Source organism: Gopherus flavomarginatus, chromosome 1 (genome assembly GCF_025201925.1).
Source record: "Gopherus flavomarginatus isolate rGopFla2 chromosome 1, rGopFla2.mat.asm, whole genome shotgun sequence".
Taxonomy (NCBI): domain Eukaryota; kingdom Metazoa; phylum Chordata; order Testudines; family Testudinidae; genus Gopherus; species Gopherus flavomarginatus.
This window is the reverse complement of record NC_066617.1, coordinates 270119160-270143832: the sequence shown is the minus strand read 5'-3', so window position 1 is coordinate 270143832 and position 24673 is coordinate 270119160. Positions and strand designations below refer to the sequence as shown.

The following is a 24673-nucleotide window of genomic DNA, read 5'->3' as shown; positions in this document are numbered from 1 at the left end:
CTTGATCTATTATATACCAGATTTAAAAAACAAAACAAATGAAAACACTAGGGCTGTCGATTAATTGCAGTTAACTCACATGATTAACTCAAAAAATTAATCGCCAATTAAAAAAATTAATTGCAATTACTCACAGTTTTAACTGCTCCGTTAAATAGAATATCAATTGAAATGTATTAAATATTTAGGATGTTTTTCTACATTTTCATATATATTCCGTGTTGTAATTGAAATCAAAGTGTATATATTTTATTACAAATATTTGCACTGTAAAAATGATATACAAAAGAAATTAGTATTTTTCAGTTCACCTCAAAGAAGTACTGCAGGGCAATCTCTTTGTCACGAAAGTGCAACTTACAAATATAGATTTTTTTTTTGTTACATAACTGCATTCAAAAACAAAGCAATGTAAAACTGCAGAGCCTACAAGTCCACTTAGTCCTACTTCTTGTTCAGCCAATCGCCAAACCAAACAAGTTTGTTTACATTTATGGGAGGAAATGCTGCCCTCTTCTTATTTACAATGTTACCAGAAAATGAGAACAGGCATTTGCATGGCACTTTTGTAGCCGGCATTGCAAAGTATTTACGTGCCAGATATTCTAAACATTCGTATGCCCCTTCATGCTTTGGCCACCATTCCAGAGGACATGCTTCCATGCTGATGACGCTCATTAAAAAAAATCTGTTAAATACATTTGTGATTGAACTCCTTGGGGAAGAATTGTGTATCTCCTGCTGTTTTATCTACATTCTGCCATATATTTCATGTTATAGCAGTCTCGGATGATGACCCAGCTCATGCTGTTTATTTAAGAATGCATTTTGTGAAATTTGCAGTAAAAGTAAAGAAGGTACCAATGTGAGATTTCTAAAGATAGGTACAGCACTCAATCCAAGATGTAAGAATCTGAAGTGCCTTCCAAAATCTGAGAGGAACAAGGTGTGGAGTATGCTTTAGAAGTCTTAAAAGAGCAATACTCCAATTAAACTACAGAACCCCAACCACCAAAAAAGAAAATCAACCTTTTGCTTGTGGCAACTGACTCAGATAATAAAAATGAACATGCATTGGTCCACACGGCTTTAGATTGTTATTGAACAGAACCCATTGTCAGCATGGATGCATGTCCCCTGGAATGGTTGAAGCATGAAGGGACATAGGAATCTTTTGCACATCTGGCACATAAATATCTTGCGACGCCAGCCACAACAGTGCCATGAAAACTCCTGTTCTCACTTTCAGGTGACATTTTCACAAGAAGCGGCAGCGTTATCTCCTGCAAATGAAACTAACTTGTTTATCTGAGCGACTGGCTGAACAAGAAGTAAGACTGAGTGAACTTGTAGGCTCTGAAATTTTACATTGTTCTATTTTTGAATGCAGTTTTATTTGTACATAATTCTACATATGTAAGTTCAACTTTTGTGATAAAGAGATTGCACTACAGTACGTGTATTAGGTGAAATGGAAAATACTATTTCTTTTGTTTTTTACAGTGCAACTACTTGAAATAAAAAATAAAGTGAGCACTGTACACTTCGTATTCTGTGTTGTGATTGAAATCAATATATTTGAAAATCTAGAAAACATCCAAAAATATTTATTTAAATAATAGTCTATTATTATTTAACAGTGTGATTAATTGCAATTAATTTTTTTAATTGCTTGACAGCCCTAGGAAAAAACCATTCAAAAACCATTAGTGGAATCATGGTCTCATTGAAATCAGTGGGATTTTTAGTTTAGAACCACTCTCTGACTACTGTAACATCCATAAATTGAGTAGGAGGTGCCCATATCTTCAGAAACCTGTTTTCAGACCTGGGCTCCCAGTTAGGTTGTTAGTTGAGGGTTTGACTGCAGTCCCAGCATATACAGTGTCTGGAGATCCTACTTTTGCTGTGAGGTTGGGCTAAGCAACAAGAGGTGCTGCTCTGAAACACTTTGACCCAGCAGTAGGAATTTCCCCCAGCCCATGCTGCCCACTTTTTTACAATGCAGAGAAAGTGATTTTTTTTAGCTACTACAAAGCAGCTCCTCCTCTGGCCTGATTCAAGCCCCCGTTGGTGCTTCAGACCAGCAACACCCTACAAATCAGTGTGTCTTCCTTCCTGGCTTCCCCGTAACACAATTACAGCCCCTTGCTTTCCCCAACCCCAAAACTGCTTTGCACCTCTGCAGGCCACCTCCGCCTCCTCTGGGCCACAGCTGCTTGACCCCTAAATCCCCAATGTACCCCATGACTACTTCAAGGCACCAACTCCTCCCAGGTCCACCCACTTCCATTTCCTTGACCAGCAGCAACTTTCCCACTCCTGAATTCCTGGCTTTCCTCGTCTGCTGTTACAACTGCCTTCCTAGTCCCAAATGCTAGCTGCCCCAAAACCTCCTATCCTATTTCAAAACTCTCCAGCTCCCCAGTCTCTCATAATCCACCAGCTTCCCATGTACCCTTTAGCTTCAACTTCCCCATTCCCGACTTTATCTGTAAGTTACGCCATTTTGATCTCCAACTTGAGATTTCTGTGACCCACCCCGCTTTGAGCTCCTCATCTGCTGTTTCCCTGCACCTGTGAGAACTCAGGTCCCAGCTGCAATCCTCAGTGCTCCACAAATTTACTTCTCTGGTTTCCCCAGTCCCCTTGCCCTTCACTTCTCCCTGTTCAACTGCTACTGGTAGTTTTTCCTCTGAGTTTCCAGGAGGCATCAATTAGAATACTATAGATGCTGGACCAACATTATCAGTCATATAGCTCTGTTGAAGTCAGTTTGGCCATATATCTGGCTTTGTTCCTAATCCTGCGATACTTGCTTCTGGAAATGATTTGTTTTCTGTGTTTCAGCCATCTTGCAGAATAACTGTTTACCTTTAGGATTTCAGATACATTGTTTGCAAGTCAACGAAATATAATGTACATCATATTTGTGCAACTTCCATTGAATATTTATACTTTTGAATTACTTACCAAAGTATGGCAAGTTTATTTTTCTCTATTTTGTCATCTCTGGAAGTGAACAATGTTTTTACGTGTAATAGTGACAAAAGTGCATCTAATTGGACCCCAGCATCAGCATTTTCTGTGATTGCCACTTACTTCAGTGATTTTCGTGCTTTCATTTCACAGTCAGTTTTTGTGTGCAGCAGAGAAGCATCTTTTTGAACATTTAGCCCATATCCAAAACAAAGTGAACAGTAAAGATCAAACACATTTATGGTTTATTTCTATTTCATATACTTGGAGTATAGAATGTCAGATTATTACCTAGTTGACCTGCGTATTCTGCTTTGAGTACATACCATACAAATTTATTTGAGTCAGGTTGCATGGGGGTTTATAAATCAGGACAGATTTTGCCCTTTTAATAGTTGTCACAGCTGTACGTCTGAAGTTATAATTACAGTATGAAAGATTTTTTGTTGGCTTGAGATACTTAACCATTTTTAGCTTAGTTGCAACAGCTCATTGAAGGAATAGGCAATCCAAATTAGAGCTATGTTTTATACTTATAAAGACCCAAAGCGTGCATTTGAATCTGCATAGGTGGACTCTTGTACCCACAAAATACTCCATTTAAGTCAGTCAAGTGCTCTGTACCAAGTTGCATAATAAAAAATTAATAGGATGAAGCCTGCCTCAGTGACCCCATCTGTAAAATGGGGATAATAATACTTGCAGTTGCCAATCTCACAGGGCTGTTTTGTATATATGCAGAACTTTGTAAACTTAAATTGCTGTATTATGGGTAGGTTTTAATTGGTATCTAGAAACTACATCTGTAACAAAGGACTTCATAGAAAAGCAGGTAGAAATTAGTGCAGCATATTGGAAATAAGCCAGCCTTGTTCTATAAACCCATCACAAACTAAGCAGAATTGGACTGCAGTAAGCCAGTACTTGGATGGGACACATCCAGGAAATAGTTAAGTATTACAAATGTAGGCCTTGGCTACACTCACACTTTACAGCGCTGCAACTGGGGTGTGAAAAAACACCCCCCTGAGCGCTGCAAGACACAGCGCTGTAAAGCGTCAGTGTAATCAGGGCAGCAGCGCTGGGAGCGCGGCTCCCAGCGCTGCATGCTACACCCGTAAAGGATGTGGTTTACATGCAGCGCTGGGAGAGCTCTCTCCCAGCGCTGCCGCTCTGACTACACTCACACTTCAAAGCGCTGCCGTGGCAGCGCTCCCGCAGCGCTGCCGGGGCAGCACTTTGAAATTCCAAATGTAGCCATACCCGTAGTGTTGGTCATTAATTAAGTGGTGCCAAACCATTATCTCAACATGATATTGGGCAGGGCTGAACTGCAGAGGCTTTTCTTAAGATGAGCTATAAAACAGACCCTGATTACTTGTGGACATTAAATTTCCTATGGAGCTTTTCAAAAGACTACGGCTTTGCCAGCATCCCATTAGGTATGTTTTCACTACCTAAATTTCCTCTACAGTTTCAGCTGACTACAGTAGCCTTCTTAACTTCTTGCTCTAGGCCAGGGATCGGCAACCTTTGGCACAAGGTCCATCAGGGAAATCTGCTGGCTGGCTGCAATGGTTTGTTTACCTGCAGCATCCACAGGTTTGACCAATCACAGCTCCCATTGGCCACCGTTTGCAGTTCCAGGCCAATGGGGGCTGCAGGTAGTGGCGTGGGCTGAGGGATGTGTTGGCTGCCGTTTCCGGCAGCCCCCATTGGCCTGGAACAGCAAACTGTGGCCAGTGGGAGCTGCGATCGGCCGAACCTGTGGACGCTGCAGGTAAACAAACGAGCCGGAAAGCGGATTTCCCTGACGGGCTGCATGCCAAGGGTTGCCAATCTCTGCTCTAGGCTCTGATTTGGAAAAACACTTAAGCGCACCTTTAAAGTTAAGCATGTGCTGATGTGTTTGGCTGAATTGGAGTCCTATGCTATTGTGAACTGTTGCTGTTTACATTTGAACAAAGCTGCATTCCAACCCTTGTGTGTGTAATTGTCTGTCTCTATATAGGATATATTATTTAGATTAGTGTACTTTTTCCAGATTAAACTTGTACATTACTTTGAGATCCAATAAGATTAAAGGTGCCATGTAAGTGCAAGATATTATTAAACGTAACAGAACATTAGAGAGACAAGGTGGATGAAGTAATATCTTTTATTGAATCAGCTTCTGTTGGTGAAAGACACAAGCTTTCAAGCTTACACAGAGCACTTCTTTTGAAGTTGGCCCAGTAAAAGATTTTAGATTAGACCATGCGTCTCTCTGATATCTGAGGACCAACACAGCTACAACAACACTACAAAGAACAGAACACTTGCAGCATTGGCCATTATGACCAAGATCTTCCAGAAAGGCAGCCTTAAGTTTGGTTCTCAAATCCATATTTAGGCTCTTAAATAGGTAGCCTGATGCTCAAAAGTGCTGAGCAGTGAAGCATTCCCTTTGCTTTCAACAGTTTGGAGCTTGTGAGTGTTAAGGATTTTCAAAAATTGGCTCTTTATTTGGGTAACTAAATAAGGATTTATGAACCTAACTTTAGGCACCTGTTTTTGAAAACTTTGGCCTACCATTAATTTTAATGGGTGACTGATTTCCTACTGTGACACTTAAACTGTAGTTTTGAAGAAAGGTGATTGAACATTATTGTAACTTCCCCTAAACTGCTACTATCAAAAGAAAAAAAACTCTCACTTTGTTTCCAGGTATAACAATATTTAATCTCTCTCTATATCACTGTGCGCTACCCTGACTGGGTATGAGCCAAAGTCACAGATTCATGAACCTTTGGCCAAGAAGTGAGAGACTTTACAGCACAGCCATACTGACCAGCACAGCCATACTGTCAAACGGAATGACATTGCAATAATGCATTGTTTCTCAAACTGGGACCTCTGCTTGTGTAGGGAAAGTCCCTGGCGGGCCAGGCAGGTTTGTTTACCTGCCATGTCCGCGGGTTCAGCCGATCGTGGCTCCCACTGGCCGCGGTTTGCTGCTGCAGGCCAATGGGGGCTGCTGGCAGTGGCGCGGGCCGAGGGACGTACTGGCTGCTGCTTCCAGCAGCTCCCATTGGCCTGGAGCAGCGAACCACGGCCAGTGGGAGCCGTGATTGGCCGGACCTGTGGACGGGGCAGGTAAATAAAGTAGCCTGGCCTGCCAGGGGCTTTCTCTACACAAGCGGCGGCCCCAGTTTGAGAAACACTGCAATAACGGATGTGGTTTGATTTTAGTTTTAAAGTGATTAGTGGTGACTCAGAGAACAACATGCTAAAATGTTGGCAAATTTCACTATTAAATTAATAGACCAAAACACACACTTAATGTTTCTAATTGTTCAAAAACTAATCCAATGTTCAAAGTTGTCCTCCATAAATGTAAGGTCGAATGCATATTTTAATATCAAGAGGTCTTAATACATAATATTTTACTAAATCTAAAAACTGAGTTTAAACAATAGGCAACACCAGCACTGTTTTCAATATAGACAGAAAACATGTAGTAATTCTGAAGCACAAGCGTGAAAAATATAATGCAAGCAAAAATGAGTTTGGTATCTTAAAATAAGACCCAAATATTTGCATGACAGAACTACTGCCAAATTAGGCAGAGTTGGCATTGTCTGCTCAAGCGAGCTCAGGCTTTAGGATTAGAGCCCTGCAAATCTTTGGAAATTTACTTTCTATCATGGACCATTTTTGTGGCTCGGATACAAATTTTGTATCCATGCAGGGCTGTAATTAGTATAATCTACGTGGTACAAATAGGACTGCAATGCACTGAAGATCTCTGCAGGAAAGCCTGTGGCTTAAGTCAGTGTTAGTCCTTCACTTTCATGAGCAGTATTTGTTACTTTTACCATTTTGTATTAAACTATTTAAATTTCTTTTTCAGAAAAAGGTGTAAAATGCAATAGTCTGTGTAATGCAATGCAGTGTTTTCAAAATAAAATATTTTAATGTGCGATAATACATTTGGTAGAAAAAATGTTTAAAATTCAATAATTTTGATGGCTAGTGTAGTAATTCTCTTCTTTTTGACTGCTCCCTTAACTGCAATACGTTTCTTAACATAAGTCAGTACCATTGATTGATATAAGTAGTTTACGTGAATAGTCCCTACCCCCATAACTAGTCCCATTGGCTTGGATAGATCTACTCATGTGAGTAATGTTTGCAGGAATGTGCTTATATGTACTTCAAATTATGTTTGAAATAAATTCCTCCTCTTTGTACTTGGCAAAACATGATCTCACGGTTCTGTATGTCACCCACAAGGACACCACAAACATAAAACAAAAGGAGCAGCATCTCTTATCCAGCGTTAGGGCCCTGACAAGTAATAGAGGTAATGAGTTTCAGATATCTTGATTTAAATTCCTTTATTTGTAATTTTAAGACTATACTAGCTTTGACTAATAGTTTAGAATCACTTCCCTTGTTGATTTAGGACCTGATCCAAAGTCAATGGGAGGCTTTCCATTTATTTCAGTGGGACTTGAACAAGGCTCTTATGCTGGTGTAAATCCAGGGAAACTCCACTGAAGTCACTGGTGGCATTCTGGATTTACACTTGTGTAATGACAATAGAATTTGCCCCACAGTATGTTAATATTTTGTATTTATCCAGTTAACCTTCAGTGTTACTTATTCATTTTAGTACTCAATATTCAGCTAGCGTGTCCATCAACTGGCTGACAAAAGGGCGTTTGGTGTCTGTAAATGGGTATATTCTTGATCCAAATTCAATAGAAAGCAAATTAAATAGAAATGCCATTTTGCCAGAACCATTGAGCAGTTCATTCAGGCTTTGTCTCATAAGCTAGCACATTATGACTAAGATAGGTTATTTTTTTCTATGACATACTCAGAACTGTAATTTAGATTAATGATATAGTTTATTATTCTTGGCAAGATTCATATACATATAGTAGAGAGAGAGAATGTGTTTGTGCGCGTGTATGTATGTGTGATACATGTGTGCGTGAGTGTGTGTGTGTGTGCGTCTATATAAAATATATGAAGTTGCTGTGTATGATATTCCCAGTTTTTAGGCCTCTGTCACATAATTTTTAGTTCTTAAAAATATCCTGTGAAAGTGCTGCTTTTATCTTTTCTGTGCAGTGATGAACTTTTATGTTGGAAAGTGTTGAAAGTACTCAGATAGTAAAGTTTGGATTTTTGTTTTATTTGGCAGTACACTTCTGTTTAGAATTCCTTTAATCTATTCATTCCCTGCTTTTTTTATTCATCTTGATAGCTGAAGGTTCTCCGAAGGATTTTTCTTTATATATAAAATTATTAAATTAATAATGCTCAAAGGTGTGAAGTTTTTCTTATTTGGGGGAGGGACATGATAAGATGGACTCTTGTGTGAGCTGTTAAATTTCTATTTGCCTTTCTTGGGGTTTTTTTTTTTTTGGTTTGGTTTTGTTTTTGATTTTTTTGAAAATAACAAAAAGCCCCAACAATTTATATGGTAGATCTAAAGTTTCATTAAAATTTCCTATGCCCTGTCCCAGGCATTTTAAGTGGGCCATCTGTCTAAACATCTCTCTATTTTTTTCTGATCATTTCCTCGACTTATTCATGAGCCATGGGAGGGCTCCTTTGTAGTCTCCATGTAGCTGGTTCAGTCTACCCCCACTGAATACATCTATGTGCTTGCATAACATATCTTTTCACAGTGCTGGAAATTCTCTGAACTTGGTTCAGATGAATGGCCCACTTTCTGAAGGCCCCACCACCCCTGCAAAGATTTGTATGCAGAAACTGACCTCAGTGGCTACAGAATCCAGCACATTATTCTTGATCATTTTACAGGCCACCTGCTGTGAAAGTTATGATGAAGGATTTCTAATGATTCTTTGACCATTAACATTGTTTTAAGTCAATATTTCACTTTTATTTAACTGCTGAATAGGTAATTGTACAATTGAAAAACAGCTTTACTGAGTGTCACATAATGTAGTTTTGCAATGCTCATAATCCTTGATAACTGGAGAATTTGGTAGGATAGTTTGGGCTCTGTATTTACCTAAAATTTTACGCAGCAACAATTTAAAAAGTAAAGAGCATTTGTAGGATTTTTTGGAACATTATAGCTCACATTTTGAATGATAAGAAATCTATACTCCATTTCATGACCCTTTAGGAGCTGGTGACATTTATTGTAGCCGATTACATCATTAATAGCAATCGAGAGACAGGAGTTTATTTGCCACGCACTGCAGAAAATTGTAGTTTTATTGAGCTCCTCCATTCTGATTGGTTGATAACAATCAAAGTGGACAGGCCTGGGGCAGAGCTATTACTTGATTTGCTTTTGTGAATGTCTGTTTTCCTTGGTTGCTTGACTAGAATAGATAAAAGTTTAACTAATATGTGTTTTCCAGGAACACAATAAGTGTTTGTCGATCTAAAATTTCAGCAGTTGGCAGCTTCCCTCACTGAAAACGTATTGCAGAAAAGAAAACCAGAAGTATAATTGCTGCTGTTCAGATAAAGTTAAATAAACCTTTTATGGGTGGAGGAGGGAAGAGAAAACGCACATTCAGATAAATTATGAGACTAGGTCAGCATTTATTAAGTTCAGGATGATGTCAGAGGTGAACAGGATGTAAATACTCCAAATTACAGACCATTTCTCCATCATATTCTTTAATATTTTAGTAAGAGAAATTTTCGTAGAAGTGACTCTCATATTTAGGGCCAGATTATCCCCTTACTCCTGGTATGTGCCCGTCTACTGTTTTTCTTAACATTTCCCTCAGAAAGGGGGATTCCAAGAATAGAGGCGCAGAATTACTTTAACTGCATAATACTTGTGTGATTGAGGGAGACATTGCTGTGGACCATGTTCACGTCTGCCCTATACCCTCTTCCTGTTGGTACTGCCCCTGCTTTTCCCCTGCTCTGCCTTTTCCACTGCAGTTCCTCACCCCTCTCCTCCTATGCATGCTCACATAATACTAATCTCAAGAGAGAACAACACACACTAGTCTATGGGGCCACCCCCCTGTCATAACAGATCTGGACCTTAGCGTCCAAAATATGGGGGTTAGCATGAAAACCTCCAAGCTTAGCTACCAGCTTGGACCTGGTACTTGCTGCCACCACCCAAAAAATTAGAGTGTTTTGGGGCACTCTGGTCCCCCTGAAAAACCTTCCCTGGGGACCCCAAGACCCAAATCCCTTGAGTCTCACAACAAAGGGAAATAATCCTTTTTCCCTTCCCCCCTCCAGGTGCTCCTGGAGAGATACACAGACACAAGCTCTGTGAATCCAAACAGAGTGACTCCCCCTCTCTGTTCCCAGTCCTGGAACAAAAAGTACTTTCCTCTTCACCCAGAGGGAATGCAAAATCAGGCTAGCCACTTCAACACACACAGATCTCCCCTGATTTCTTCCTCCCACCAATTCCCTGGTGAGTACAGACTCAATTTCCCTGCAGTAAAGAAAAACTCCAACAGGTCTTAAAAGAAAGCTTTATATAAAAAAGAAAGAAAAAATACAAATAGTCTCTCTGTATTAAGATGACACAATACAGGGCAATTTCTTAAAAGAATATTGAATAAACAGCCTTATTCAAAAAGAATACAAATCAAAGCACTCCAGCACTTATATTCATGCAAATACCAAAGAAAAGAAACCATATAACTTACTATCTGATCTCTTTGTCCTTACACTTAGAAACAGAAGACTAGAAGGTAGAAACTGCTTCTCCAAAGCTCAGAGAAAAAGCAGGCAGGCTGACAAAAGACTCAGACACACAATTCCCTCCACCCAAAGTTGAAAAAATCCGGTTTCCTGATTGGTCCTCTGGTCAGGTGCTTCAGGTGAAAGAGACATTAACCCTTAGCTATCTGTTTATGACACGCCCCCCAAATTGCAGACAGTGGGGAAGCTCACTGGCGGCGATTTCCTTCTAGAACTTGAAAATAAACAGATTAATACAACACATACACCTTTACATATACTCCTAAGTATATAACTAACAGACTTCTACATTTTAAGAACACTTTTTAACTACTGAATTCTGGGAAACTCTCACGGGAGAGTGCATCAGCTACTTTGTTAGAAGCTCCTGTGATGTGTTGAATTTCAAAATCAAAATTTTGGAGAGCTAAACTCCAAAGAAGAAGTTTCTTGTTGTTCCCCTTGGCAGTATGAAGCCACTTTAGTGCAGCATGGTCAGTTTGTAGTTGGAACCGCCGTCCCCAAACATATGGGCGTAGCTTTTCCAGGGCGTACACAATGGCATAGCATTCCTTTTCACTGACTGACCAGTGACTTTCCCTCTCAGACAGTTTCTTGCTGAGAAACACGACAGGATGGAAGTTGTGATCTGTTGCTTCCTGCATGAGCACTGCTCCTATACCACGCTCAGATGCATCCGTGGTTACTAGGAATGGCTTGTCAAAGTCCGGGGCCCTGAGCACAGGGTCAGACATGAGCGTTGCCTTAAGTTGGGTAAAGGCCGTTTGACACTCATCAGTCCACTTAACTGCATTTGGCTGGGTCTTTTTGGTCAGGTCGGTCAGTGGGGCAGCGATTTGGCTGTAGTGTGGTACAAATCGCCTGTAGTATCCGGCCAAGCCTAAGAAGGATTGGACCTGCTTCTTGGACCGTGGGACAGGCCACTTTTGGATAGCATCCACCTTGGCCTGTAGGGGGTTTATGGTTCCTCGACCCACCTGGTGCCCCAGGTAAGTCACTCTGTTTTGGCCTATTTGACACTTTTTGGCCTTAACAGTTAGTCCTGCCTGCCTGATGCGCTCAAAGACCTTTTCCAGGTGTAGTAGGTGTTCGGGCCAGGAGTCTGAAAAAATGGCCACATCATCGAGGTAGGCAACTGCAAATTCTCCCAGTCCAGCTAGTAGACCATCTACCAGCCTCTGGAAGGTGGCGGGTGCATTTCGAAGGCCGAAAGGAAGGACATTGAATTCATACACCCCCGCATGGGTGACGAATGCTGACCTCTCCTTGGCAGGTTCATCTAGCGGTACTTGCCAGTACCCCTTGGTTAAGTCTATTGTAGAGATGAACTGGGCACGTCCCAACTTTTCCAATAGCTCATCGGTGCGGGGCATTGGATAGTTGTCCGGACGAGTTACCGCATTTAGCTTACGGTAGTCCACGCAAAAGCGTATTTCCCCATCTGGTTTGGGTACCAGAACCACTGGAGATGCCCATGCACTGGTAGATGGGCGGATTATACCCATCTGTAGCATGTTTTGGATCTCCCGTTCTATAGCAGCTTGGGCATGAGGAGACACTCGGTAGGGTGGGGTTCTGATTGGGTGAGCATTACCTGTATCAATGGAGTGGTATGCCCGTTCAGTCCGTCCTGGGGTGGCTGAGAACAATGGGGCGAAGCTAGTGCACAGCTCCTTGATTTGTTGCCGCTGCAGACGTTCCAGGGTGGTTGAGAGGTTCACCTCTTCCACGCCACCGTCTTTTTTCCCGTCGTAGTAGACACCGTCAGGCCACTCAGCATCATCTCCCTGGACTGTAAACTGACAAACCTGTAAGTCTCTGGAATAGAAAGGCTTGAGAGAATTAACATGGTACACTTTAGGCTTTAGTGAGGAATTGGGAAATGCTATGAGGTAGTTTACAGCTCCCAGGCGCTCTTGGACCGTGAATGGCCCTTCCCATGATGCTTCCATCTTATGGGCCTGTTGCGCCTTCAAGACCATAACCTGGTCTCCTACCTTGAAGGACCGATCTCTGGCATGTCTGTCATACCAGGCCTTTTGCTCTTCTTGAGCATCCTTTAGGTTCTCTCTAGCAAGGGCTAAAGAGTGTCGGAGGGTGCTTTGTAGGTTGCTTACAAAGTCCAGAATGTTAGTTCCTGGAGAAGGCGTAAACCCCTCCCATTGCTGCTTCACCAACTGTAATGGCCCCTTAACCTCGTGACCATACACAAGTTCAAATGGTGAAAACCCTAAACTGGGATGTGGTACAGCCCTGTAGGCAAACAGCAACAGCTGCAACACTAGGTCCCAATTATTGGAGAATTCGTTGATGAATTTTCGTATCATGGCCCCCAAAGTTCCATTGAACCTTTCCACCAGGCCATTGGTTTGATGGTGGTACGGGGTGGCAACCAAGTGATTCACCCCATGAGTTTCCCACAGTTTTTCCATGGTCCCTGCCAGGAAATTAGACCCTGAATCTGTAAGGATGTCAGAGGGCCAACCTACCCTGGCAAAGATGTCTGTTAGGGCCAGGCACACAGTGTTAGCCCTGGTGTTGCCTAGAGCGACTGCTTCTGGCCATCGGGTAGCAAAGTCCACTAAAGTCAGTACGTACTGCTTTCCTCTGGGCGTCTTTTTTGGGAAAGGGCCCAGAATATCCACAGCTACTCGCTGAAATGGGACCTCAATTATGGGGAGTGGCTGGAGAGGGGCCTTGACCTGGTCTTGAGGCTTACCCACTCTTTGGCATACCTCACAAGACCGGACATACTTGGCAACATCCTTGCCCATCCCCTCCCAGTGGAAGGACTTCCCCAACCGGTCCTTGGTTCTGTTCACCCCAGCATGGCCACTGGGATGATCATGGGCTAAGCTTAAGAGCTTCCCCCGGTACTTAGTTGGAACCACCAACTGTTTTTGTGGCTGCCATTCTTCCCGGTGTCCACCAGAAAGAATTTCCTTGTATAAAAGTCCTTGGTCTATAACAAACCGGGATCGATTAGAAGAGCTGAGAGGCGGTGGGGTGCTTCGTGCCACCGCCCAAGCTTTCTGAAGGCTGTCATCTGCTTCCTGCTCAGTCTGGAACTGTTCCCTTGAGGCTGGGGTCACCAGTTCTTCCTCAGACTGTGGACTTGGGCTTGGTCCCTCTGGAAGCGATGTAGGTGATGGGGTTGTTTCCGTTGCTGGTGAACCGCTTTCCGCTGGTGCACCTGTGGGTATTTCAGGCTCTGGCTGAGCCTTTTGGGTATGGCTGTCTTTGGCTTCTGCCAGTTCTGGCTCGCTGGCGCCCTCTGGCGTTGAGTTTGAAGATGGGGTTGCACTTGCTGGTGCTGGTTGCTGTTCCAGTTCCGGGCCTGGGACTGGAGATGCTGTGGCTGTTTCAGTGGTAGGCATGGAATCCGGGTCCACTACCTCTGTCTGGGTCTCTGGTAACACAGACGGGGCCTCTGTGGACGGCTCAGGAACAGGAATGGGTCTGGAAGCTTGCCTGGTTTGGCTACGGGTAACCATTCCCACCCTCTTGGCCCGCCTCACCTGGTTGGCCAAGTCTTCCCCCAGTAGCATGGGGATAGGATAATTGTCATAGACTGCAAAAGTCCACATTCCTGACCAGCCTTTGTACTGGACAGGCAGTTCAGCTGTAGGCAAGTCTACAGCTTGTGACATGAAGGGGTAAATTGTAACTTTGGCCTTTGGGTTGATGAATTTGGGGTCTACGAAGGATTGGTGGATAGCTGACACTTGTGTCCCCGCGTCTCTCCACGCAGTAACCTTCTTTCCGCCCACTCTCAAATTTTCCCTTCGCTCCAAGGGTATTTGAGAGGCATCTGGGCCTGGGGATCTTTGGTGTGATGGTGGTGTAATGAATTGCACTCGCATGGTGTTCTTTGGACAGTTGGCCTTGATATGTCCCAGTTCATTACACTTAAAGCATCTTCCATCTGATGGGTCACTGGGCCGAGGTGAGTTACTGGAGACTGGTGAGGTGGAAGGGTAGGGTGTCTGTGGCTTTACTTGGGTGGTATGTGGGGTCTTTGGCTGTCCTCGGTTGTAGGGTTTATGGTCTGTGTGCCCCCTGTGGTAATCGTTCCCCTTGACAGTAGCTTTCTTGCTTTCTGCCAGTTCCATCCATTTGGCTCCAATCTCCCCCGCCTCAGCGATATCTTTGGGATTTCCATCTTGTATGTACCGTGTGATGTCTTCAGGAACACCATCCAAGAACTGCTCCATTTGTATGAGGAGGTTCAGTTCTTCCAAGGTTTGAATGTTGTTTCCTGTTATCCAGGCCTCATAGTTTTTTGCAATGTAGTAGGCGTGTTTGGGAAACGACACCTCTGGTTTCCACTTTTGGGTTCTGAAGCGCCGACGGGCATGATCTGGGGTTATCCCCATCCTGTATCTAGCCTTGGTTTGAAAAAGTTTATAGTCATTCATTTGCTGCTTAGGCATTTCAGCTGCCACCTCTGCTAAAGGTCCACTTAGTTGTGGCCTTAATTCTACCATGTACTGGTCTTCGGGGATGCTGTACCCAAGACAGGCTCTTTCAAAATTTTCCAAGAAGGCCTCGGTGTCATCACCTGCCTTGTAGGTGGGAAATTTCCTGTGCTGTGGAGCAATAATGGGCGCCGGGTTGTTAGGGTTGGCTGGCACATGCAGCCCAGCTTTTGCCAACTCCAGTTCATGTTTTCTCTGTTTTTCCTTCTCTTCATTCTCTTTTTGTTGTTTTTCCATTTCTTTTTGGTGCTTTTCCATTTCTCGGCGGTGGGCCACCTCTTCTTCTTCTAGTTTTCTTTTGTGTGCTGCCTCTTGGGCTGCCTGTTCTCTTTGGAAGGCTGCCAGTTTCATGCTTTCTTCCTTTTCTTTCATCTCCATCTGTCGCCTGTGTTCAGCTTCTTTGATTTGTTCTTCGGCCTCAATTTTTGCCTTAGAAGTCATGGTTCCTGTTTTCTTGTGTTGGGGTGCCCTCCGGTGTTTATCTTCTGAACTGCAGGTTCTCTGTTGCCTCCTGAAGTCTGCCTAGCAACAGTGCTTTTTTCCCTTTCTCTCTCTAGCTAATGTTCAATGAAAGGAAACCAGAAAAACCACTTTATTTGCATGCCTATAGTGCTGGAACTTGCCTCCTAATGGGAGGGCTATTGTGTGACAAAAGACTCGTGATAGCCCTTAACGACTTCTTGCTTAACATGCAAGCCACAAACTGCCAGAGAGAGCAGAAAAAAAAAATTCTCTCTGGTTCCCTTTTAAAACCAAACTGTTTCTCTCTGCTAAAAAGCCCTTAGCAGAGAAAAGAAAAATATAATATTCCTACTGGCTTCTGGATTCTGTCTAGATCCCAACCACTGCCACTCATGTCATAACTTTATTCCCAGATCTGGACCTTAGCGTCCAAAATATGGGGGTTAGCATGAAAACCTCCAAGCTTAGCTGCCAGCTTGGACCTGGTACTTGCTGCCACCACCCAAAAAATTAGAGTGTTTTGGGGCACTCTGGTCCCCCTGAAAAACCTTCCCTGGGGACCCCAAGACCCAAATCCCTTGAGTCTCACAACAAAGGGAAATAATCCTTTTTCCCTTCCCCCCTCCAGGTGCTCCTGGAGAGATACATAGTCACAAGCTCTGTGAATCCAAACAGAGTGACTCCCCCTCTCTGTTCCCAGTCCTGGAACAAAAAGTACTTTCCTCTTCACCCAGAGGGAATGCAAAATCAGGCTAGCCACTTCAACACACACAGATCTCCCCTGATTTCTTCCTCCCACCAATTCCCTGGTGAGTACAGACTCAATTTCCCTGCAGTAAAGAAAAACTCCAACAGGTCTTAAAAGAAAGCTTTATATAAAAAAGAAAGAAAAAATACAAATAGTCTCTCTGTATTAAGATGACACAATACAGGGCAATTTCTTAAAAGAATATTGAATAAACAGCCTTATTCAAAAAGAATACAAATCAAAGCACTCCAGCACTTATATTCATGCAAATACCAAAGAAAAGAAACCATATAACTTACTATCTGATCTCTTTGTCCTTACACTTAGAAACAGAAGACTAGAAGGTAGAAACTGCTTCTCCAAAGCTCAGAGAAAAAGCAGGCAGGCTGACAAAAGACTCAGACACACAATTCCCTCCACCCAAAGTTGAAAAAATCCGGTTTCCTGATTGGTCCTCTGGTCAGGTGCTTCAGGTGAAAGAGACATTAACCCTTAGCTATCTGTTTATGACACCCCCTCTACCCAATAACCATAAGCACATACCCCCTCTCTGCACTCGTTGCTACCAGCACTCAAAACCAATTGTTATTTTTCCCTGTTGTCCTAGGCCTGGTCTACACTACGAGTTTATACCAAATTTAGCAGCGTTAAACCAAATAAACCCTGCACCCGTCCACACAACGAAGACCTTTATTTTGATATAAAGGGCTCTTAGTACCGATTTCTGTACTCCTCCCCGACGAGGGGAGTAGCGCTGACATCGGTATTGCCATTTCGGATTAGGGTTGGTGCGGCCACAATTTGATGGTATTGGCCTCCAGGAGTTATCCCACAGTGCACCATTGTGACCGCTCTGGACAGCCGTCTGAACACAGATACACTGGCCAGATAGACAGGAAAAGTCCCGTGAACTTTTGAATTTCATTTCCTGTTTGCCCAGCATGGAGAGCTGATCAGCACAGGTGACCACGCAGAGCTCATCAGCACAGGTAACAATGCAGTCTCCTGAGAATCGAAAAAGAGCCCCAGCGTGGGAGGTACTGGAGGTACTGGATCTGATCGCTGTATGGGGAGAGGATTCCGTGCTAACAGAACTCCGTTCCAAAAGACGAAATGAAAAAACATTTGAAAAAATTTCCAAGGCCATGATGGTGAGAAGCCACACCAGGGACTCAGTACAGTGCCGTGTGAAAGTTAAGGAGCTCAGATAAGCCTACCAGAAAACCAAAGAAGCAAACGGAAGGTCCGGGGCAGGGTCGAAAACATGCCGCTTCTTCGCTGAGCTGCATGCAATTCTAGGGGGGGTCTGCCACCACTACCCCACTCGTCCATGGATTCCGAGGTGGGGGTGGTAATCTCAGCCATGGCTGAGGATTCTGTGGACGGGGAAGATGAGGAGGAGGGGGAAGATGAGGACGAGTTTGCAGAGAGCACACAGCACTCCGTTCTCTCGCTCTCATCTTGGTATTCTGGCGTTTTAAGGCAGGGGAAAGCAAGTCACAAAGTTCCATGAAAGTGCCCTTACGCATGCGAAAGTTTCACAGCCACTGGGAATCGTCCCACACCTGCAACACTATGTGGTCCCACCAGTCTGTGCTTGTTTCACAGCCCCAAAATCGGCGTTCCATGGCTAGAACCTGCCCCATTACCAGCAGAATCTCCAAAGCACAGGGGCCCGCAGTTTGAGAGAATTCTGTGTCTATGTCCTCATCACTCTCATCGCCGCGCTGCCGTAGTCACCACCTCCTCGCGTGGTTTTGCAAGTCCTGGTTCAGCATAGACTTCACGAGAATGCGCAAGGTGTTTACAACGTCCATAACTGCTGTCTTGAGCTGAGCAGGGTCCATGCTTGCCGTGCTATGGCGTCTGCACAGTTCACCCAGGAAAAAAGGCGCGAAACGGTTGTCTGCTACTTGCATGGAGGAAGGGGTGAGGCTGTAGCCAGAACCACCCGTGACAATGTTTTTTGCCCCATCAGGCACTGGGATCTCAACCCAGAATTCCAGTGGGTGGGGGAGACTGCGGGAACTATGGGATAGCTATGGAATAGCTACCCACAGTGCAACGCTCTGGAAATCGTCGCTAGCCTCCATACATGGACGCATACCACCGAATTAATGTGCTTAGTGTGGCCACGTGCACTCAACTTTATACAATCTGTTTTTAAAAAATGGTTTCTGTAAAATTGGAATAATCCCATAGTGTAGACATACCCCTAGTCCCACAATCCTTTGCCAGTCCCAAAGAATTGTGGGGTTTAAATTCCATCAAAGAAAGATTGTGAAACTTTTTGCCCCAGGTCAAAAAAAAGGTTGTCCCACACATTTTATAATGGTAAAAGTGCGTGTGTGGAGGGGGGTGTTCACTTTCAGAAATGCTTTTGGTCTGATACAGATGTATCAAATTTCAACCTAAAATGGAAAAGTTTATATAGTTACAAACCTCTGAAAATGACTCTCGAGAATGAAAATGCATGTGTAACCTTATCTGATGGCATTGGTATGTACTTTCTTTATAATAGGTAGAGACACAAGTACACGCACAAGTACGTTAGCAATATCAGTGTGCCAAGTCACAGAAGTATGTGATAAATGCATATTTGATTCGCTGCCTGCTATCTCATTTCCCAGGGCTATGTCTTGCATTCCAAACCTCCAAGCAACTTCAAATAACCATCTTTTAAAAAAATAAACACAAATCCCCACCCTTTATTTGGGCTAGGAATAGTCTGATGGAGTCTCTGCCAGAGCCTTCTGCATGGCTGACCAGGATAAACCACCATTCCTGGGTCAGTCCACCTCTTTATACAGCTTTGGTCCTGGGCATTCAGTATTGTCCAGTTCATTCAGCTGAGTTGTCTCCTATACAGTCAGGCCTGTTCCCCACTGTCACCAGGATTTCCTTTGACTCCAAGCCTCAGCATAGGGGGTCTCACTCCAGCTATACCACATGGATCAATTCAGGATATATTTTCCATGGTATAGCTTCTAGATTGGAGGCCTGTCCATCTTATCCTGACATACTCTGCCCAGTCAGAAGATCTAAAACAGCCTGAGTGTTGAGAAGAAAGCCACCTTCCTGCTGCTCCAGCAGTGAGTATTTTTCAGAGGAACAGCCAGGCTCTCAGCAAATGGCCAAAGACCTTGAGGTGTCCAGAGCTCTAGATCAAAGGACTCTGAGGAGTTCCTAGACGGGGGAAAAAAGCCTTGCCTGTGAACAAGAAGAATTATTATTTTCCAGCGCAACCTGACCTTCCAGATGTCATCAAAGAAACCTCTTCTTATCCTGATGGAAACTTCCCATTTCCAAGGCAATGTAGAAGCTTTGACTTCCCTTCTAAGTCTGGGAAGCTGTCCTTAGGTTGGACTTAGTAACCATATGAGTATGAAGAAACTACATCCTGCTGGAGGACACTCTGGCTCTAGAAGACTCATTTGAAAGGAAGTTAATCTAAAGGTAAAAAGGTTTGGGGTTCTCAGAAGCTAACTTCCAAATCCATCTCAAGTCAGTACAGCTGCAGCCTACTGTTCCAAACCCATGGGCACCCAGTTAACAGAGCTGGAAAAGTCCCTTTGTAAAAGGACCCTGCAGTTTCAGGAAACGAGAATTGCACCTGGCAACAAACTTCATACATGACATGGCTCTGCATTCACCTTGCTGACCAACAGTGTGATAGAAAGAGGGAGCCTGTGGCTGTACTCATGGGCATCTGACACCCTGGCATAACTGGGATAGTAGCAATACTAGAGAGGGGAAGCTTTCGAGTCCAAGGTCAAGATTTTCAAAAGTGACTAGTGATTTTGAGTAATATGGCCACCTCAAACAATTGAAGATACAACTTGTATGCTACATCATACTATCATGTGTTCCATGTGCATATGTAATATGTGTGTGTGTTTATAATGAAGAGCATGTGTATTTATGAGGAGGATGAGGAAAAATAGGTACCTGCGTAAAATGAATTCCAATGCTATCCGGGTAAAATTATTATACAAGAATAAAAATAAAAAAATTAGAAGAAAAAAGATTGGATTATTTATCAAGGATGTGCCTTTTGGAGCAAAAATAAGATGCTTTTAATTTTTCTTTTTAAAAATGCAAAGCGGAGCACCACCTTGCACACTTCAGCTTCTTTCAGTGTGGAAATACAAGCAGTTGGATGAGTCTTTGCATGTAGGGGGCTGTAATGTGATCTACAACCCCCTTACTGAATGTGGATGGGGGGAGAAGAGTCTCTCCTGTTTACAAGCAAGCATCTTGATCACAAACCCACGCAGCTGCCAGTCATGGAGGCAGGCACACACAGCTGCATGGTTTTGTTTCCAGTAGAAGAAACAAGGCCTGCTGTAAAGGGGAGAGTGCAGAGAAGGAATGGGAGGCAGAAAGACTTGGGATAGCAAGGTGGTGACAGCCCTGCACCAGGCTGCCTCCAAGAAAACATCCAGGAGACTGAAAGAGACTGCAAACCCAAAAAGTGAAGGGTTGACAGGCTTAATTGAAGGTGAGGGTCCAGGAACTGACCTGACTGAGAGAAAACTAAGCTGGCTCAGAAGAAGCTGAGGCCCTTCAAGAAACCACACCAAGAGGTGGTGACAGGGGCCTAAGGATATGGTGAGCAATAACAGGTGAATACAACAGATGGGGCAACTCAAGTTAACAGTGGGACATTTATAATTAAAGGTTATGTCATGTGTAGTCTTGTGAAAAGAAGACTGAGTGGGAACCTGATATGCCTTAAATATGTTTAAGGGCTGTTATTACGGTTGCCAACTTTCTAAGCGTACAAAACCGAACACCCTAGCCCTGACCCTTCCTCAAAGCCCTGCCCCCCACTCACTACATTCCTGCGCCCTCAGTGGCTCGCTGTTCCTCCCAATCACTCACTTTCACTGGGCGGGAGCAGGGGGTTGGAGTGTGAGGGGGGGCGAGGCTCTAACTGGGGGTGAGGGCTGCGAGGTGGGACTGGAAATGGGTTCAGGGTGTGAGAGGGGGCTCTGGGCTGGGGCAGGGGGTTGTGCAGGAGGGAGTGAGGACTCCAGCTGGGGGTGCGGGCTTAGGGGTGGGGCTGGAGATGAAGGGTTAGGAGTGGAGGAGGGGGCTCCAGGCTAGGGACGTTGGGGTTGAGGAATTCTGAATGCGGCAGGGTACTCGCAGATTGAGTCAGGGTTGGGATGTGGGAGGGAGTGAGGGGCTCTGGCTGGGGTATGGGCTTTGGATTGGGGCTAGGGACGCGGGGTTTGGGATGCAGGAGGGGGCTCCAGGCTCAGAGGTGGGGCTGAGGGATTCAGAATGCAGGAGGGGGCTGTGGGTTGAGACAGGGGGTTGGGATGTAGTAGGTGCACGTGTCCTGTCTCAGCACTGTGTCCTGGAAGCGGCCAGCAGGTCTGGCTCCTAGGCATGGGGGGCCAGGAGGCTCTGCACACTGCCCCCACCCACAGTCACTGCCCCCGCAGCTCCCATTGGCTATAGTTCCCGACCAGTGGAAGTACAGAGCCAGTGCTCGGGCTGGACGCTTGGCAATCCTAGCTGTTGCAAAGGATGATGATCTATTGTTCTCCTTGTCCGCTGAAGGTAGGATGAGAAGTAATGGGCTTAATCTGCAGGAAGGTTTAGGTTAGAAATTAGAAAATGTTTCTAACTACTGGTATAGTTAAGCTCTGGAGTAGGCTTCAAAGGGAGGTTGTGGTATTCCTGTCAATGGAGGGTTTTAAGAACAGACAAACACCTGTGAGAGATGGTCTAGATTTACTTGGTCCTGCCTCAGCTCAGGAGGCTGCAAAGACTTCCATTCCTTCCAGCCTTACATGTGTATGATTCTATAATTAGCATAATATGCCGTGGATACAGTGCTTCAGCTGCCTAGTAGTTATCAAGCGTTTTGTACCGTGACGGCAGGGTTGAATTTTAAGGAAAGAGTTAAATGTGGACAGTGTAGTGGACCACCTTGATGTAACATAAAAGGTTCGCTTCCCTGGGTTATCTTAAGTTTGTGCGGTCATAGACTGTTATGGGAAGAATATAGAACTCTGATGTCAAATCCTGGCATGTAAAAATCTTCAGTTTATTGTATCTACAGAGATCTGTCAAAGTATAAAATACATATATTGTTAAAAATTATGTATGTATATTATTCCTTTGGCTGGATTTGCGTGCTTTTGTGTCTAACTGGCCTTTAACTTAGGTTTTTTGTGTGTGATTATCATGTGAAGGTGACGGTGAACCACTTTTGCTCTTGAAGTTCCAAGTAGTGTTTTTATTTTTTCAAGTGCCACTCTTCTTCCTTCCTTCCTTCCTTCCCTCCCTCCCTCTCCTCATCTGTTTTTCGCTATTTGCAATATCCCCGCAACCAACGATGGCTGGATTTTGGGATTCTCCTCAAATTTTGTCAGTACACTTCAGTGACACAAGGTGTCAAGGCAAAGCAGAAAATATCTCAAAAGGCTTCTCTGCTAAAAAGTTTTCTCCTTATGTGCCATAATGGACAAAAAAAAGGGTATCTGGTAGTTTTCCCAAACATGCTCCCTGACTGTGTCAATAGGGTTAATGATGTTTAAAATCCTTTATGGAGACCCTATGAAAGAAGTTCATGTGATTAAAAATGGGGACAACCTGAAAATGTTGTTAAAATATTTTTTCCATTCCTTGCTTTAGAATTTCTCTTGCTAAGCTGGAACTGAACAACTGGGAGCTGTCGATACAGATAGGAGACGGAACTTACTCTGTTACAGTTTCAAACAATGGGTCAACGTTCTCTGTAAGTTTTGCTAATTTTCTAAGAAATGTGAGGCATTGAGTCAGTGTATATATTATTCTTGATTTGTGTTACAGATCTCTCATCTGTTCAGTGCGCTAGCACAGTTACACATTTGTTTCATCTGCTGCAGGAGGCCTTGCTGTGAATTAGAATACCATCCTCCATATGCTAATTAAGTCATACATTTCCCGTACAGGGATTTATCTACAGTCTAAAGTCAATGAAACATTTTTGTATTCTACTTTCTTCTTACATTTGTTTTCTAATTAACAAAATTGTTGTTTAATGCCTTACTTAGAAGTGAGCTTTGATGCTGTGCCACAAGAGGTATTTGAGAGCAAGAAATTGATTTTTACCAGTATCTTAAATTGCAATTTAAACAAATAAACCAGGAAAAATGCATAATCGGGATGACAGTAGCAAGCTACTATTAAAACTGAGGGTGCAAATACAGTAATTAGCCACAATATGCTGACACTTCATTTTGTGTCTGGAAACCATTTGCGTCAGATGCACAAATGTATGTGATTTAGCTTTTAGAAAACTTGCTAAATAATTTCTTTCATCTTGTGATATTTAAGAGTGAAAGGCATAAAGCATTGCATTATATTAGGATTATGGTGGAACCACGGATGATGATGAAATAAAATCAAGCTAAATCAGAGGTAGGTTAACTTGGAGAGTTGGGGAAAAAATTCATGGGGGAAATTGTTTTTATAATTCTGCAGTGCTGATTTCAAAGCTAACCTGAGAGTTTTAAGAATGGACACCACTTACATGAAGTCTGTTAAAGCTTTAAGGCTGGTATTTTCAAAAGAACTTCAAATTAATGCAGCTCCTCAGAAAATCCCAATTTAAGTATTTCATGTCATGAATACAGCTTTCTCAAGTTGTTTTACTTTTGCTTTGTTTAAAAGCTCTCTTAAAAAAGAGCAAAGATGTAATGATTTTAACTTAAAACTAGTCAGATTTTAGGGGGTGTGGCTGCATGCGGCAGCTGAGCAGCTGCAGGGGGCCTCCCAGCTTGCGGCCACTGAGCAGCTCTGGGGTCCTTCTGCCACAGCTGCTGAGCAGTTCAGTGATCCCTGCCGGTGGCTGGTCAGTTACAGGGGCTCCCCTCGACACCACTAGCGGCAACTGGGGAGATGTGTGTGTGTGGGTCCCTTCCAGCAGCCACTGAGCAGATCTGGGGTGCCTCTGCCACTGCCAGAGGCAGCTGGGAGCTGTGGGGCGGGAGGAAGGGACCAGCTGCTTGCAGCAGCTGAGCAACTGCAGGGGGGGGCCCCTGCCAGCAGCTGCGGCTGGGGAGCTCAGGGGCCCTCGCCAGCAGCCAGTCAGTTGCAGGGGGTCCCGCAACTTCTGAAGGAGTGTCGCCCGCAAAGGCTGGGCTGCTGCAGGGGTCTCCTGATACTGACTTCATCAAGTGTTGCTGAGCATGCTCAGTTTGTGTGAGCATGCTCAGTACACTCTAACTAGCAAATTCAGTCAGATAGCAGTTTTTCATACTACAAGACGACCAGTCAGCTGCGGGGGCCC

The 24673-nt window shown here is 43.9% G+C and overlaps 1 protein-coding gene across 4 annotated transcripts in view; it reads left to right on the top strand.

The window, feature by feature from the left end:
• Positions 1–24673, top strand: part of PCCA (propionyl-CoA carboxylase subunit alpha) — a 445042-nt gene that overhangs the window by 260621 nt on the left and 159748 nt on the right. For all 4 annotated transcript variants that reach the window (XM_050948397.1, XM_050948393.1, XM_050948418.1 and 1 more), the window contains one exon: positions 23035–23137. In XM_050948397.1, the coding sequence (XP_050804354.1) occupies positions 23035–23137 (103 nt within the window). The remainder of the gene's footprint in view (positions 1–23034; positions 23138–24673) is intronic.